Below are 14183 nucleotides of genomic sequence, written 5' to 3'. Positions count from 1 at the left end.
AGTCATAAATGCAAATTAAGCATTTTTTCTCCCCGTGGCTATTTTGGAGGGACAAGAAGTATGGACTTAATCTTGAGGTGAACAACACTTTAAATGTGATTTTGGTAAAATCCTCATAGGTTGAAGACGCCAAGCACCTGTGTTTACCAGTGGGCGACTACCCTTTTTCAGTGCTGACGGGCTTTCAGGACTCCTTAATTAAAAAAAAGAAAAGTGTAGTTAACCCCCTTGGCAGTTTCATACTACTTACTGTGAATGTGATTTTGGATTCCTGTACAACAGTACAGTATTCTCCACAGTTCCCTTCTCTACTCCCCACCTCTTTCCCAAAAGTGCACACTTTAATTCTCTCTTTTAGAGATAGTGCACCAAGTGACGCTATAAATGCTTCATGAAAGATTTAAAAGTTGCACTTTTGAGCATGATGCAAACAGTAATATATTTGGGCAGGTTCATTTCTTTGAGTGTTTGTTGTTTTCTGATTTTTCAGGACCCTCGTGTTAGAGGTCATGTGTCCCGCCAGGCCATGCAGGGAATGCCAGTCCGAAACACTGGGAGTCCAAAGTCTGCAGTGAAGACCCGCCAGGCTTTCTTCCTTCATACTACATATTTCACAAAATTTGCTCGTCAGGTCTGCAAAAATACCCTCCGGCTGCGGCAGGCAGCAAGACGGCCGTTTGTTGCTATTAATTATGCTGCCATTAGGGCAGAATGTAAGATGCTTTTAAATTCTTAACCTTATATGTTGTGCTTCTGACCATTTTCTCTTTTCCTCTCTTTCTTTTTTTTTTTTTTTTGTTTGTTTGCAATAAACATAAGTTCTTGTGTACAGCCTTTTATTTGGTTTATTTTTTAACATTGTTTTTGTGTGCTGCCATTTGTATCATGCCAATCTGAAAAAAAAATGAAAACATTGAAACTTCTGTACTCTTTACCAGAGAGTAGTGCTTAGCAAAAGATTGGTGGGAGGTCATCCTATTGCCTGGGGTTTTGTGATGGAATTGCCTACAGAGCCCTTATTGAAGCACTTTTACCTCTTAGGTAGTGCCACAATATAACCCCTAAGGATGCTGTTATAATGAGACTCCATAATTGAGACAGTACAGTCCAGTCTTACATGGATTCATTAGGTTTAAATAAAATTTGCCAATTTACACTAATTAGAGACTGTATGTCTTTGTAAACCTCTCATTTTTCCCATGAACCTTTTACAATTGTCATACAACATTATAGAAATTCACCCGTGCTTCATAACAAATACTATATTTATTAGAAGGTCTAGCAAATTATAAGTAAACTTTAAACTCATTTTTGGGTGAATTTTCTGAAAGTACACATTGCATTTTCATAAGCTAGCATCTAAACATATGGTTGAGCAGCCTGTTTGTCCAGTTTGGTTTCCATTTCATGATCATGTATCATATATATCACCACATAACATTTACATGACTTACTACTCTTATTTTCAACACATTTGGTCTTGCTTATCTTTTTTATTTTTATTTTTGTTAGCACAGAGATCATATGTATCCATGAATTGTGGATTGTTTTGTCATTACCATGTCTCTGACAATATGTGTATAATTAGTATGTTAGCTCTGGAGTCACATTCCAGGCTAGCATGTTAGAGCCGTGTAGCTTTTGTTCCTTAAGGGATGAGAAAACTTGCTGTCTGGCCTAACAGATAGGAAATCTTAAAGCCATTCTAAGAAATCTCTTATTATTAAATTTTCCCCTTTGATTTAAAGAGGATATCAATAAAAGGAATGATGACTGAAAAAAAACCACTTTTTGTTCCTAAAGATAATTTTTAGCAGAATAGTTGAAAGGCTTTAAAACTTAAGTAATAGCTCTATAAGAAGAAAAGTGCTTTGTAAAGGGAGTTGAGGACTGGGCGCGGTGGCTTATGCTTGTAATCCTAGTACTTTGGGAGGCCAAGGTGGGTGGATCACCTGAGGTCAGGAGTTCGAGACCAGCCTGGTCAACATGGTGAAACTCTGTCTCTACTAAATACACAAAAATTAGCCAGGCGTGGTGGCAGGCGCCTATAATCCCAGCTACTCAGGAGGCTGAGGCAGGAGAATTGCTTTAAACCGGGAGGCAGAGGTTGCAGTGAGCTGAGATTGCACCATTGCGCTCCAGCCTGGGCAACAAGAGCGAAACTTCATCTCAAAAAAAAAAAAAAAAAAAAAATGGTAGCAATGTCAGAGTCCCACGGAGGGGAAATTACTACATTAGATTCATGTGTATTGGAGAGTTTAGGCTTATATTTAGGTTTTGTGCTAACATTTGAGACCTCATGGACTTACGTTACCACTTTCCCATTTTGGGAATTGGAAATATTTATATTCTAAATTGTTCAGCTCATTTAAAGCACATTTTCATATAATTTTTTAAATAAGAATGGTGAAGGCGAGGCACGGTGGCTTACGCCTGTAATCCCAGCATTTTAGGAGGCCGAAGTGGGTAGATCACCTGAGGTCAGGAGTTAGAGACTAGCCTGCCAACATGGGGAAATCTCATCTCTACTAAAAATTCAAAAATTAGCCAGGCGTGGTGGCACAGGCCTGTAATCCCAGCTGCTTGGAAGGCTGAGGCAAGAGAATCACTTGAACCTGGGAGGCAGAGGTTGCAGTGAGCTGAAATCATGCCGCTGCACTCCAGCCTGGGTAACACAGACTCCGCATTAAAAAAATAAATAAATAAATAAAAAGTGAAACATTTAAGAATGAAAATGAATGAGACTTTTCCATTAAGATTGGTGGGGATCCAGTATCATCTTTGTCCTAGGAGTAGAAGAGAAACCATCAGCAACTCAGTTGGCTGCTGAGGAAACTCTGTTTCCCCAGGGCTTGTGTGTTAATTTTCAGTTAATTTGCACATTATCTTTGTTTTGATTATTCTTCAATGAAGTGTATTTTTCTTTTATCTCATTCTAATTTTTTTTTATCAATTGACGGGCCATGCTGCTAAAAGGGATCATAATTAAGTTACCTGTATTTTATTTCTGAAAGCATATAGATTATAGTAATAAAAGAGCAGTTGTTTCTCTGGATGAAATTCAGAGAGCATGTATTATTTTGTTTTGTATTTAGCTTCACCAGTCATTGAGTTTTACATAATCAGATTCTTAAATAATTTTACCTTAAGATTTAAAATGACAGTGTTTCAGCAGCCATCTACTCGTTTTTATTTTTCAGACAAGCAATTAATGAACTTTTCCTGACATCTAATTGATTATGCTATCGTCTCTTCTGTTCTTATACTTACCTTGTTACAACCTCTTCAGCAGATGTCTTGATCTTGGCTTGTTAGGGAGATTAGGTATTAATAACCTGACGTCCGTAGGCAACCATGTCTGTGATCTACTGGGTGTGTATAGGAGTGTGTGTGTGTGTGTGTATGTGTGTGTGTGTTTGTGTGTGTGTGTGTTTTCCAGTAAGTTTTCCTTAGTTTCTCAAAGGCAGTGTTAGGCCCTCCTCCACCCTGCAGAAAGTTAAGAATCGCTGTGATGCAATGTGAGTGTACTTTCAGATAAGGCAGAAGTGTGTTATTCTCAAAATATTGATGGATCTAGAGTTCTAATTAATGCATTTTAGAATAATTTATTAGTTCTTCCCTGTGAGCTTGAGACTCTTCCAAGCACTGTAGAAAGTGACCCCTTCAATTGCCTCTGGCCATGGCAGCACCATCACAACCAGTGTCATAGTCAGTTTATGGGATGACACTGCATAAAAGTGAAGAAATGGGAGCTTTTTAAACCTGTATTAAAGCAAATAGTAAAAACAAAAAAGGTCTTTGCAGATTCATAAAATATCTCAAAGAATATGTAAAGAATAATGACATCTAAGGGAAGGGAAACTGGGAGGCTGAGGGAAAGAAGTGGGAAGATTTACCACTCTTCATCCATACATAGGAATTTTTTTTTTTTTTTTTAAGAGGCAGAGTCTTGCTCTGTTGCCCAGGCTCTGGAGTGCAGTGGTAACATCATAGCTCAGTGCAGCGGTACCATCATAGCTCAGTGCAGCGTTGAACTCTGGGGCCCAAGTGATCCTCTTGCCTTCTGAGTAGGTGGGACTACCGGTGTGGCCCACCACACCTGGTTAATTTATTTTTTTTTAGAGATGGGGCCTCACTATGAAAAATTTATTTTTTAAACCAATTTCCCCAAATACCTAAATATTATTTTAATAATCTTTATATGTGACTATATAAATCCATGCCAAAAGTTACTAACATTAGTAAAATGCCTGAGCCAGTTCTACTGTGTAGACAGTACTTATTAAAAATGGATTGGTAGACCGAAATTCTTTATTGCATAAAGAAACGTACTGTTATCTTAAGATTTGTGGCCCAACCGCAAGGTTATAAAATACCAAGTTTGGACATCGTGCTCACTTCAGCAGCACATATACTAAAAATTGGAATGATATGGAGAAGATTTTCATGACCCTGAGCAAGGATGACAACACAAATTAGTTCCATATTTTATTAAAAAAAAAAAAAAATTAGCCATCTTTTCTTTTTTCCCCCTTGAGGTCCCTCCCCCTAGTAAAAAAGCTATGTATGGGAGAATGACGTTCCTCTGTTATTGTCATCAGACATTATTTCAGAGACTTCACCAAAGATCTACAGAATCATCCAAACACCTGATGCGCACAGGATTATCACCACTTGAGACTCAGGATCCTCACAGACTGAGGTTAAATAGAAGTAGGTTTACTAGCAACATTCCAAAGATGAAGCTAAAGTGTCTGGAAAAGTAAATCTGAATGATTTGCCTGGCACCTTGGTGGCTTGCAGAGAGAGTGAAGTGGTTTGGGCTGATAACACACCAGACTTGAATGGGCCACAATGTTCCCCCGTATGAGGTTATTTGGGAGGAACCTGAAGCTATTTTTCTGTTTGAAGATGCTAATTCGACTTTGGAAGTATCTCAAGACCCCACTTCATGAAAAATGTCTTTTATGAGATTTTTCTAGAGATTCTCAGCTAAAGTTAATGATTGTATAAGCTTTTCTGAAATTTTAAGCTTGAAACATGAGAATAGTTGGTTTGCTTCTTTTGGTATTTTTGGTAGAGAGTTTAAATTTTTTTTTAGTCTGTGCCTTGTGGTATAAGCCGAGGGAGTTTATTTTTAATAAAAATTTGGTTTTGAATGGATACTGAAAAATTTTTCTAAAGGGACAAAAGTGGTTACAAATCTCATCACATTTCTCATTCCTGATTTACCCTATTCAGTGATAACCATTATCATTGTTGCCTTAAGTATCCAAAAGTATTCTGTGCATCTATAAGAATCTTAAGTAGGCTTATTCTTTGTTTCTATATGATATTAACATACTCTCTATATTGCTCTGTCCGTTGCTTCTTTTTACTTAACATACCATGCACTGTATTGAGAACTGCCTCCTTTTTGTGTCAGCTGCATAATCTATTTTGTTGTACTATAGCTAGTTCCCTATTAAAAGCTTTTAAGTTATTTTCAGTCATTTTCTATCATAAATAATGTTGCAACAAATATCCTTATGCAGATATCATTTCATACTGATGTATAAAATGGGAATGTACCTTACAAGATAGATCCCTAAAAGTTAAAGTTGGGGCCAAGGAGCATACATTTTGAATTTTGGTGTAGTTTTATTGCCCGTAGAAAAACTGCAATTCACAGTCCCACTCACAACATCTAGACAATTCCTATTTCTCTAGAACTTTGCTGGCAGTGTTACCCATCTTTGAAACCCGTGACTAATTGACAGATGACATGTTACATTAGCTTGCATTTCTCATTTTGAATGAGATAGAAATCTTTGCATATATTTGAAAACCATTTATGTCATTTTCTGTCAACTGTTTTTGCCCCTGGCCTGTTTTCTATTGGCAGTCTTACTGACTTGTGGGAACTGTTTATATTTTAACAAATTTAGCTCTTAATCTGTGATATGCGATACAAATAGTTCCGCCGTTTTCTCTTTGACTTTATGGTGTATTTGCCAAGCAGATTTTTTTTTTTAAAAAAGACATATTAATAGTTGAATTTATAAAAAAAAAAGTCCATGGGTTTTGTGGCTTCTTTAAAAATACTTTACCAGTTCTAGAAGCAAACTCTACCGATAGTTTTATCTTGTCAGGGGTCTTGAATGCACATGTGGGATGTTTTTGTGAATTCTGTGTGTATATTGCAGGGTTTCTATCTCACTGCCCCCAGTATTACCAAAACATTGTAGAAAAATAACTATGAGTTTCAACAAAAGTAATAGTGTATTTCTAGGTTAACCCCAAGGAAATATAGATCATCCTCTAGGACACTGGTCCCCAACATTTTTGGTACCAGGGACCGGTTTCTTGGAAGACAATTTTTTCACGAACTGGATGGCGTGGGCAGGGATGGTTTTGGGATGAAACTGTTCCACCTCAGATCATCAGGCGTTAGTTAGAGTCTCATAAGGAGCAGGCAACCTAGATCCCTCGCATAGCAGTTCACAATAGGGTTTGCGCTCCTATGAGAATCTAATGCTGCCACTGACCTGACAGGAGGTGGAGCTCAGGCAGTAATGCTCACCTGCTGTCCGGCCCGGTTCCTAACTTGCTACCACTAGTACTGGTCTGAGGCCTGGGGCTTGGGGACCCCTGCGCTAGGAAACTAAAGACATGTTCCTTGTGACCAGTCAAGTGACTTGAGTGAGATACAGATGTTCTCTCTGGACAGGTTTTGATTCCTTCTGGGTTCTTTGGGCATTTCTCAGATTGCTTTCATTTTCTGTGCACTTCAAATGCATATCTCCATGTTGAAGTGGAGTTAGGTGAGTAATTTTGGAGCAAGGACTGGCTGACAAGTGGCACCATTGTTGGCCTGGCATTGAGTGCAGCCTGGCATTCCTTCTAACCAACTCACGTGTGGGCCAGACAATCCCACTTGTGGCTATTTCCTCAGGGCCAACTGTATTTTTCCTACTGAATGGCTACAACTTTTCTTATGTTAAAGAGTGACTAAGGCAGTCCTAGAATCTTTTCACTCTAATTTTTTTCACAGTTGAGACATAATTCTTGCCACCAACTACTTTTTTTTTTTTCTTTTTGAGACAGGGTCTCGCTCTGCCACCCAGCCTGGAGTGCAGTAGTGTGATCATGGCTCACTATAGCCTCTAACTCAAGGGATCCTCCCTCCTCCTTCTGAGTAGCTGGAACTTTCTATAAAATATAATCAGGATTAGTGAAATATGCTTCTTTCTAAAAAGTTTTGATCTCCCTCTCAGAGGTACTCTGTAATGCAAATTGTCACTTAGAACATCACCTAATTAATCCTACTATTTTTAATGAGAAATTAGAAGCAAATATAGTTTAAAATGAAACATCTTTGGGTATTGTGTTGATTACCTCTTTGACGGATTTGTTGATAATAGCCATCAATGTCTATCAATTGCTGCCATATTGGCAGTTTTCCTTTGGGTCGTCTAGACTGGAATAAAAAGCAAATCTTATTACTAGTAATACGGTGATTGCCTTTGTCAAGACATTGAGAAAATAACCAAGGTGACTCATTCTGGCTTTATTTTATTAATAGAGAAGAAAGAAAAATTTATCTTGTCCTTATCCCAAATATAACTTGAATTTCAGGTGAATCAGTAATAATAGCAAGAAATTATGTAGTGTTAACTCAATGGTTCGGCAAGCGTTTGATCCTTACAGGCTTTGGGTTGCTTCCTAGTGTTTATTTAGATTACTCTTCCACAAGATGTTTATCATATTTCTGCCGGTATCTTCACTATTATTCAACAATAGGTGAAAAGCTTCATAGCTTAGTAATTTATTTTTTCTCATGGGAATCAACTGAATAGGAAGAAAAGAAATTGGATCATTTATACTTGTCAGTGGTTGCATAATAATTAGCCAATATCTGGGTGCTATATATTCAGATTCCTAATTGTTTTAGGCTCTCTGCAGTATGTGCTTTGTCTGTTTTAATGTTTTTAAACTTATTTTTTAACTTTTAAGTTCAGGGGTACATGTGCAGGCTTGTTATATAGGTAAACTTGTGTCAAGGGGGTTTGTTGTACAGATTATTTCATCATCCAATTATTAAGCTTAGTACCCATTAGTTATTCTTCCTGATCCTCTCCCTCCTCTCACCCTCCACCCTCTAATAGGCCCCAGTGTCTGTTGCTCCCCTCTATGCATCCATGAGTTCTCATCATTTAGCTCCAACTTATAAGTGAGAACATGCAGTATTTGGTTTTCTGTTACTGTATTAGTTTGGTAAGGATAGTGGCCTCCAGCTCCATCCATGTTCCTGCAAAGGACATGATATCATTCTTTTTTTCTGGCTGCATAGTGTTCCATGGTGTACATGTACCACGTTTTCTTTATTCAGTCTATCATTGATGGATATTTAGGTTGATTCCATGTCTTTACTATTGTGAATAGTGTTGCAATGAACATATACATGCATGTGTCTTTATGATAGAATGATTTATATTCCTTTGGGTATATACCCAGTAGTGGGATTGTTGGGTGATAGTTCTGTTTCTAGCTCTTTGAGGAATCACTACACTGTTTTCCACACGGTTGAACTAATTTACATTCCCATCAACCATGTATAGCATTTCTTTTTCTCTGCAACCTCTGTTTTCTCTGCCAGCATCTGTTATTTTTTGACTTTTTAATGATAGCAATTCTGACTAGTGTGAGATAGTATCTCATTGTGTTTTTTTAACCACAATGAGAATTTTTTAAAAATGCTCTTTTGCCATCTTCTGTTTAATAATTTTCAGAAAATAGTTTTTTTTTTTTTGTGAAAGGGCTACAGCTCATAAAAACTTAACTTTTATTTAAAATTATTTGAAGTTCCAGACTTGCACATTTTAACTCTAGTAGAGCAAATAATTCCTATGGATATCAAAGGAAATTCCCTTTGTGTGTATGCCCAGAAATGTCTCAGTTTGCAAAAGGAAAAATTCTTCAGTAAATCAGAAAACCTGTAGGACATTTTTGTCAAATATTTGAAGGTGGGAAAAAGGCATAAACATAGTAGAACCATACAAGTTAAAGTGATTCTGTTAATATTTATGACAGTATTAAAGTGTTTCAATACACATTTTGTTTTGTCCCTTTGTCTTACACATCTACTCTTCCAAATGACAGCTAATTAAGACACAGAATGTTTGTATTGCATGCTTTATTTTTCTTTGTCTGAAAATGTCTTACAATAGGGTATAATGAGCATCATGAAAACTTTGATTAGCTAATACCCATCCTCACAGTTTCTTACTATTCTGACTGTTGGATGAAATACTCTCTTTGCACACAGGTAGCCTTTTAAATCTCAGCACCAGTGACATAGTTTGATCAGGGGTAGAAAACCAGTGATAAAACCAAATGGCCCATTATTACTCTTGCAAATCCCTAGTCTAACAATTGAGTTTCGCCAAGATAGGTTAAGCCTTCACAGTGGGGAAGGGATGGCCAAGTATGGCCCATCTAGGTCAGAGATGGCCAAGTTTGTTGCCTTTAGCAGCTGTCATTTATCTTCCATGTCAATTCAATCTTACATTAAGACTGATTCTACCTTGTGCTTTACAGCCATTATTTCTGCTATAATGTAGAAATGCCATGGCTAGAAATTAAGCATATTTCTGAGATGGGCACATGCAATAAAAAAGCATGAGTGTGTTGGATGTGTATTAGCTATACCTATATGGGGCCTTAAAGTGAGTGTTTTCCATATTACTCTGGTACCTTTTTTTTTTTTGCTTTATTTCTAGGGGTTAACGAGTTGTTTTGATAGCCCATGAAAATATCACATGGTTATTGTAGGCATGACCTAGATAATGGTGGTAATGTCCTTGAAGAGTGCTGTCTGTATTCTCTTGCATGTAAATTATTATTGTTATTATTATTATTGAGATGGAGTTTCACTCTTGTTGCCCAGGCTGGAGTGCAGTGGCGTGATCTTGGCTCACCGTAACGTCCACCTCCTGGGTTCAAGCAATTCTCCTGCCTCAGCCTCCCGAGTAGCTGGGATTACAGGCATACGCCACCGTGCCCAGCTAATTTTGTGTTTTAGTAGAGACGGGGTTTCTCCATGTTGGTCAGGCTTGTCTCGAACTCCCGGCCTCAGGTGATCTACCCGCTTCGGCCTCCCAAAGTGCTGGGATTACAGGTGTGAGCAGGTGGGCAGATCACAAGGTTAGGAGTTCGAGATCAGCCTGACCAACATGGTGAAACCCCATCTCTACTAAAAACACAAAAATTAGCCCAGCGTGGTGCTGCGCATCTGTAATCCCAGCTACTCAAGAGGCTGAGGCAGGAGAATTGCTTGAACCCGGGAAGTGGAGGTTGCAGTGAGCTGAGAGCATGCTATTGCACTTCAGGCTGGGTGACAGAGTGAGCCTCCATCTCAAAATAATAGTACTACCAATAATTACATGTTATTTTATGTAAATCCCATTTAGAAATTGGGAACCAGAACTAGAAACCATTTTCTCAAACCCAAAAGGAAATTATGTGGGAATCTGGTGGCTATTTTGTACTGTTTTCCACTTGTACCTTTATTTCTGTGGTGTATGTAGTCTGGCTAGAAAAATCCATTTCATTGGTTATCTCCATGTTTCTTTCTCTCCTCAGATGCAGACAGACATGCTGAACTATCTGGAAGTCCACTGAAAAGCAAAAGCACTAGGAAGCCTTTGGCATGTATCATTGGGTATTTAGGTGGGTATTTTCTAATAGAGGAAAAACTCAAAGAGCAATTTCTGAATTGTATAGATATTTGGCAATTCTAAATGGACATACCTAAACTAATTCAGACCCTTCAAATAGCCGAAATTGGATACCTTTATCTATATAGTCAGTTTATTTTGTTTCAGAAACTTTTATTACCAGCACACACAACACACACAGAATTATGGTATATGTTTACTTTTTCCAAAAAGCCATGGAATAAAAATGTAATGTATATTCATGGAAATAAATACAGATTAAGCAAGAAAGAAAGTGAAAAGCATTCAGTTAGTACTTAGGATGAATAGTCTTAATATTCTTCTTCAGATCCTTCCCCTGTTTGTAATTCACCTCACCTCTTTTTAAATAGAGGATTTATTTACTTATTAAAGTGAGATCAAACTGGTTTATAACTTATCTTAAAATAATTATAGGTTTTAATTTTTTATTTTATTTGTTTTTTGTAGAGACAGGGTCTCGCTATGTTGCCCAGGCTGGTCTCAAACTCCTGGCCTCAAGTGATCTTCCTGCCTTGACTTCCCAAAGTGCTGGGATTACAAATGTGAGCCACTGCACCAAGCCTTAAATATTTATAGTTTTGGTGTGCTTAAGGTGACTTTGAAGGGGAGGCATTTGTATTGCTTTCTGGTTTTTATCATGCCATCTCACTTGGAAATCTCCAAAGATGATAGCTTCATTTTTATGTTGAAATATCACAATTAGGAAAAGTATAAAAAATTACTATGCAATAATCTCTTTGTTTAAACAAAGTTTTAAGAAAAATAACTTACAAAATAATGGTTTTTCACATACCTAGAAGCAAGAATGGCATGTTTTTGTGCTTCTCATAGTTCTTTTTCAGTAAAGTGAAATATGTACTCAGAGTTGCTTTGACAGAAAGATTTATAATTGTGAAATGTTCAGACTGCAGACATCAACTCTTTTGAAAATCAAAGTGTAGTCTTGAGTTTGGTATATTATCTAGTCCTTACCCAAAAGAATGTTCCAGGATTCAGAGGCTCAAAGCTTCTTCTTTGATGTTGCTCTACTACCTTATTCCTTGCTTTATTTCTTTCTTTCTCTCTCTTTTTTTTTTTGAGACGGAATCTCACTCTGCTGTCCAGGCTGGAGTGCAGTGGCGCAATCTTGGCTCACTGCAAGTTCCACCTCCCGGGCTCACGCCATTTTCCTGCCTTAGCCTCTCGAGTAGCTGGGACTACAGGCACCTGCCACCAGCCCAGCTAATTTTTGTATTTTTAGTAGAGACTGGTTTTCACCTTGTTAGCCAGGAGGGTCTTAATCTCCTGACCTCATGATCCACCTGCCTCGGCCTCCCAAAGTGCTGGGATTACAGGCTTGAGCCACTGCGCCCGGCCATTTCTTGCTTTATTTCTCAGGGGTTAGAGTTGTTTTGATATCCCCTGAAAATGTCACATGGTTATTGTAGGCATGACCTAGGTAATGGTGGTAATGTCCTTGAAGAGTGCTGTCTGTATTTCTGTATTCCCTTGCAGAACTGACTCCTAGATGTCCCTTCCCACCTTGCATGGGAAAGTTTCTGATCACAAAAAATAGAATAGGCCAAGTGTGGTGGCTCATGCCTGTAATCCCAGTACTTTGAGAGGCAGGCGGATTGCTTGAGTCCAGGAGTTTGAGCCTGGGCAACATAGCAAAACCCTGTCTCTACCAAAAATACAAACAGTAGGCAGGTGTGGTGGTGCATGCCTGTGGTCCCAACTACTCAGGAGACTGAGGTGGGAGGATCGATCGCTTGAGCCCAGGAGACAGAGGTTGCAGTGAGCCAAGATTGTGCCACCACACTCCAGCCCAAGTGACCAATTGAGACCCTGTCTCAAAAAAAAAAAAAAAAGAAAAGAAAAGAAAAAAAGAATACAACATTATTAGCCTTTCCAAGAATAATTGTGTGCTCCTACTGTGGGCAAATTGGTCTCTATATCTACCAGATAGGCCCACACTGTGCTGTTCTTACCAGTTGAACCACATCCCTATACAATATATTTATATGTTGAAAACACTGTACTAAGTGATTTGGGGAACACCAAGATGGGTAAGACCTTGCCCTCAAAATTCTTAGTGTAGTGGGGAAAGCAAGCAGCTAAGAACAATAAAACAAAGGATTAGATCCTACAAAAGAATTACAGGTAATATGCGTTGGGCACTTGGAGGAAGGACTGTTGTTTTTCTTTCTTTTTTTTTTGAGATAGAGTCTCACTCTGTCACCCAGGCTGAAGTACAATGTCTCCATCTCGGCTCACTGCAACCTCCACTTCCCGGGCTCAGGTGATCCTCCCACTTCAGCCTCCTGAATGGCTGGGACTACAGGTGTGCACCACCACACTTGGCTAATTTTTTAAAATTTTTGTAGAGACAGGGTTTCACCATGTTGCTCAGGCTGGTCTCGAACTCCTGGACTCATGCAGTCTGCCCACCTTGGCCTCCCAAAGTACTGGGATTACGGGTGTGAGCCACTGCACCTGGCCAATGAGGGAATTTTTTCTAATGAGCGTTAGGGCAGCCTACCTGAAGAAAGTAATAGTTAATTTCAGCCTTAAAAGATATTTAGGATTCGAATTGGTAGAAAAATAGGAAAAGCATATTCTCTTCCCTCATAAGGCCAAGAGAACCAGATGAACAAAGGCTTCAGTGAGTCCAAGGACTTGAAAGCAGCTTGTCTGGTCTGGATGAAGCATAGACTGTGGAGGTTAAATGAAATGCAAGGCTGGCAAACTTGTCATGTCATGTTGGAGAAAAAAAAAAATCACTTTTTTGGGTGGTAGTATTTAAGCCATTTCTAAATTTTGGCAAGTGTGGGACTTTGACCAGAGATGTAGTAATTCTAACAATTCCAATGGCTTTTCCTAAATTCCGGTAAATAAGGGTAATATCTCAGCCCTTACCTTCAGTGAAAGGGTGAGAAGGTAGGGTGGCTTGTGTGTAGTTGGCCAGCTGCATGATAACTCTGAGAATTGGTGAGCTGCTAAGCTTTAGTAAAAGGCTGCCCAGCTTTAGTAGTAAACTGAAGTTCTTAAATCCAGTTCCTACAGTATTACAGTTTCTGTCCATCTGCAATAAGAGCACGTAGTTCTGGGCTGTATGGCTAACAACAATATACTTTTGTTAAACATGCACATACCACATGCACATTATGGTTTTGTGATATATCCTTGGATAAAGCATTTCATCTACCTCTTGACTATTGTATTTGGACTTTGGTTTCAGGTTTCATCTATATCAAAATGTTCTAGGCTGCGAGTAATTGATCCTGGTCCCATACTCTGTCTGGTTGCAGAGCCAGAGGAGGAATCCTGTTTTTCAGAAAGCTCACATACCTGACATGGTGCCTGGTTTGACAGAGCACAGAGGTGTTTTACCCGCCTCACTCCAAGGCTACCTCTCCAGATAGCCTTCTGATGTCTAATATCTTGAGGAGTCAGATGCCTTAT

The 14183-nt window shown here is 38.7% G+C and overlaps 1 protein-coding gene and 1 pseudogene across 8 annotated transcripts in view; both read left to right on the top strand.

Moving 5' to 3' along the window:
- Positions 1–14183, top strand: part of MTA3 (metastasis associated 1 family member 3) — a 176568-nt gene that overhangs the window by 127928 nt on the left and 34457 nt on the right. For 7 of the 8 annotated variants that reach the window (XR_009209970.1, XM_032178785.2, XM_032178783.2 and 4 more), the window contains exons 14-15: positions 491–713; positions 10624–10710. Coding sequence is in view for 7 of the 8 variants with exons in the window: in XM_032178785.2 (XP_032034676.1) it covers positions 491–713; positions 10624–10710 (310 nt within the window). In the remaining variant the exon portion in view is untranslated. The remainder of the gene's footprint in view (positions 1–490; positions 714–10623; positions 10711–14183) is intronic. The other variant, XM_058428537.1, reaches the window with a different exon arrangement.
- LOC116484337 (U6 spliceosomal RNA) lies at positions 4391–4491 on the top strand (annotated as a pseudogene).

The sequence above is a fragment of the Hylobates moloch genome, unplaced genomic scaffold (genome assembly GCF_009828535.3).
Source record: "Hylobates moloch isolate HMO894 unplaced genomic scaffold, HMol_V3 SCAFFOLD_15, whole genome shotgun sequence".
NCBI lineage: Eukaryota > Metazoa > Chordata > Mammalia > Primates > Hylobatidae > Hylobates > Hylobates moloch.
The sequence above is the reverse complement of the archived record's forward strand: the minus strand, read 5'-3'. Positions and strand labels throughout refer to the sequence as shown.